We start from the raw sequence: 2609 nt of genomic DNA on the forward strand, positions 1-2609 counted from the left end.
ATATTCCCTTTTGCCTTGCTATTAGAAGCTAGATTGCAGTATTGCAGTGGTAAGAGAAAGAGGTTAATTACAGAATAATACAGCTGTAAAGTTGCAATATTTTGATTATAAATTATATAAGTGATCATTCCTTGTGTAAGGAGTTTCCTCCTCTTTCTGGTCTCAATTCATTCATGAGAGACTGAGTTTGACTTATGACTCCAGAGACACTGGGGCTGATGGCTGATGATAGTTTTAACTCTTCACAACAACTATACACATAACGAACAGAAGAAATAAACATATTTCATGTTGTTGAGCTAATTGATCAAATTTGAAAAGTTTAGTTTCCATGATTATATAACTTTAATTTTCATCAGAAAGAAGAAACAGCGCCTATGCCGTCAGCTAGTTACTATGGCAACAGTCGTTCTGTTTGTTTTTCTATGGGCGGAGCAACTTTGCGTTGCTCCGCCATTGCGTCACATTCTAAACGTTATAACGCCGGACGTCAACGGCTGCAGCAACAGCAAACACAGAGTAGAAGAAGAAGGACATGTCTAGAGCGGGTCTCTGGAAGTCTCTCCACGGGTTTTCGTTCTGGACCTCCACCCTCTGCCTGTCTCTGTCCTGGACTCATGTTCAAGGTAAACCGCAGCTTTACCTTCACCGTGAGGACTGTCTGTCCGAACTGAGCTCAGATTCGCTCAAACTAAACACCGCAGGGTATTATTTTCCTTCGGTAAATATTAATTAATTATCTGAGAACTTCAACTGAAACGTACAAGTTCTAAAATGTGACAGAATATGTATTAATATAAACACATTAGTTCATCTTTAACAAGTGATAAACGTTTGTTTGACTTTAAGATAAGTAAACCCAGCTGTTGAAATAATTAACTTGGTTTTAATTAACTGACAGTCTGGTGAGTATATTTAGCTTTGTTTAAAACAGTTAAAACATATTTTTAAAAATCAGTAAAGTGAAACATTTCAGAAACGATTTTGTGTCAATCTGAGTTGCTACATGGTTTTGATTTGGTCTTTTTCTGGAGTTTTGTTCATAATTTTGTGGTCGAACTGTTGCACGTGCAGCTGATTTTTGCGTTCACACGTTTGCTTTTGGACAGTTGCTAGGATGTGTAACCATGGCAACAACGTGTTTTTGTTTGGGTTTTTGGCTTTACAAAGGAAGAAGCAGGTTAGCATAGCATCACTCCATCATCTCTCTTTCTGACTTTACATGAATAAAACAATGTAGCGTAACCCACAGAATGAAGGATGAGGCTTTACACATTGTAAAGGTGTTTAATTGTAATAAATCTTTAGTTCCATCGTAAGAGATATAATGAGACATTTGAACTCCTTTACAAATTCTTCAGACTTTTGTTGTTAAGCCGCTGTTCGTAAACACACAAAACAGAAAATGTCACTTCAAAATAAAAGCATCAAACCGAAAGTTAATAGATAAAACTAATTAAAGTACCAGAAAGTGATACAAATAAATAAAGAACTTAATTCAAGGTTATTTACAAATAATCACTCCACAYCGTTCAGAAAACCACGTATTGTTTTGCTTCCACTTCTTGATACAATTCACCAAAAATGTGTAGAAATTGACGTTCATAAATTGTGAAAACTTTAAAGCATCATTTGTAGTTTTTCGAATGGAAACAATAGATCTTCCCTGTTCTTCCAGGTGGCCTCCATCTGATTGGTTCCTCTCAGCCAATCGTAGCTGCTCCTGGAGATGACGTCATCCTGCCGTGTCGGGTGGATCCTGAGTGGAACGCCGTGGGGAAGACGGTGGAGTGGTCCCGACCGGACCTGAGGCCGTCCGGCCCTCAGAAGCGTGTGGAGTACGTGTTCGTGTACCGCTTCAGGAAGACGGACCGAGACATGATGATGGACACGTACATCCAGAGGACGTCTCTGTCCCAGGACGGCCTGAGGCGAGGAGACGTGTCTCTGACCATCAGGAACGTCAGCCTGCAGGACCAGGGCAGGTTCCGATGCTTCATCCCTCGCCTCGGGATAGAAGCAGAACTTCTGCTTGTTGTTGGTGAGGAACGGGTCCAAACTGCAGGTTCTGATCCGGATCTGTTGGACTTTTTCTCATCAGTCCTTATTGTTGCTGTTTCAGATCCAAACTTTGTTTCAACAACGACGACAGAAACGGTTCCTGGCAGAAACTTCATCATTCCGACGCCACAGGAGGAAACCAGGAGCAACGGTGAGTCTGCAGGTCCAAACTCTGAAGCTTCAGGTTCTGATAAGTTTTACTTTGTTCTCAGATTTTCTGACATTTTTCTTTTTATTTCAGGTCATCGGTCCAGAATGTTTCTTCTTTTCCCCATTATTCTCGTCATCATTTCGCTGAGTTTACTTTTCATCTTAATCATCTTCAGCTTAACAAAATGCTCCAAAAACACAAAGTAAGTCATAAATAATTAAAATACATCAKAGCTTCTTTCTCATAATCACCATCAGATTAATAAATAATAATAAACCTTACAGATTTCATCAGAACCTCCTGAGAGCCTCGGCCTCTCAGTTTGGATGCTTTGCTCCAGAGCAGAGCTGTGTTGATGTGGACCAGAACTCCATCCAGACTCTGATTCCTGATCAAC

The 2609-nt window shown here is 40.2% G+C and overlaps 1 protein-coding gene across 1 annotated transcript; it reads left to right on the top strand.

Annotated features, from left to right (window-relative positions):
- Nucleotides 1-475: 475 nt before the first annotated feature.
- LOC108165633 (butyrophilin-like protein 2) lies at nucleotides 476-2605 on the top strand (the record flags this gene model as incomplete). The annotated part of the gene is made up of 5 exons (XM_017310338.1): nucleotides 476-626; nucleotides 1679-2041; nucleotides 2123-2212; nucleotides 2303-2414; nucleotides 2497-2605. Coding segments are annotated over exons 1-5 (765 nt in total), but the record flags the coding sequence as incomplete, so codon positions are not given.
- Between the last annotated feature and the right edge of the window lie 4 nt (nucleotides 2606-2609).

Source organism: Poecilia reticulata, linkage group LG18 (assembly GCF_000633615.1).
Source record: "Poecilia reticulata strain Guanapo linkage group LG18, Guppy_female_1.0+MT, whole genome shotgun sequence".
Lineage (NCBI taxonomy): Eukaryota > Metazoa > Chordata > Actinopteri > Cyprinodontiformes > Poeciliidae > Poecilia > Poecilia reticulata.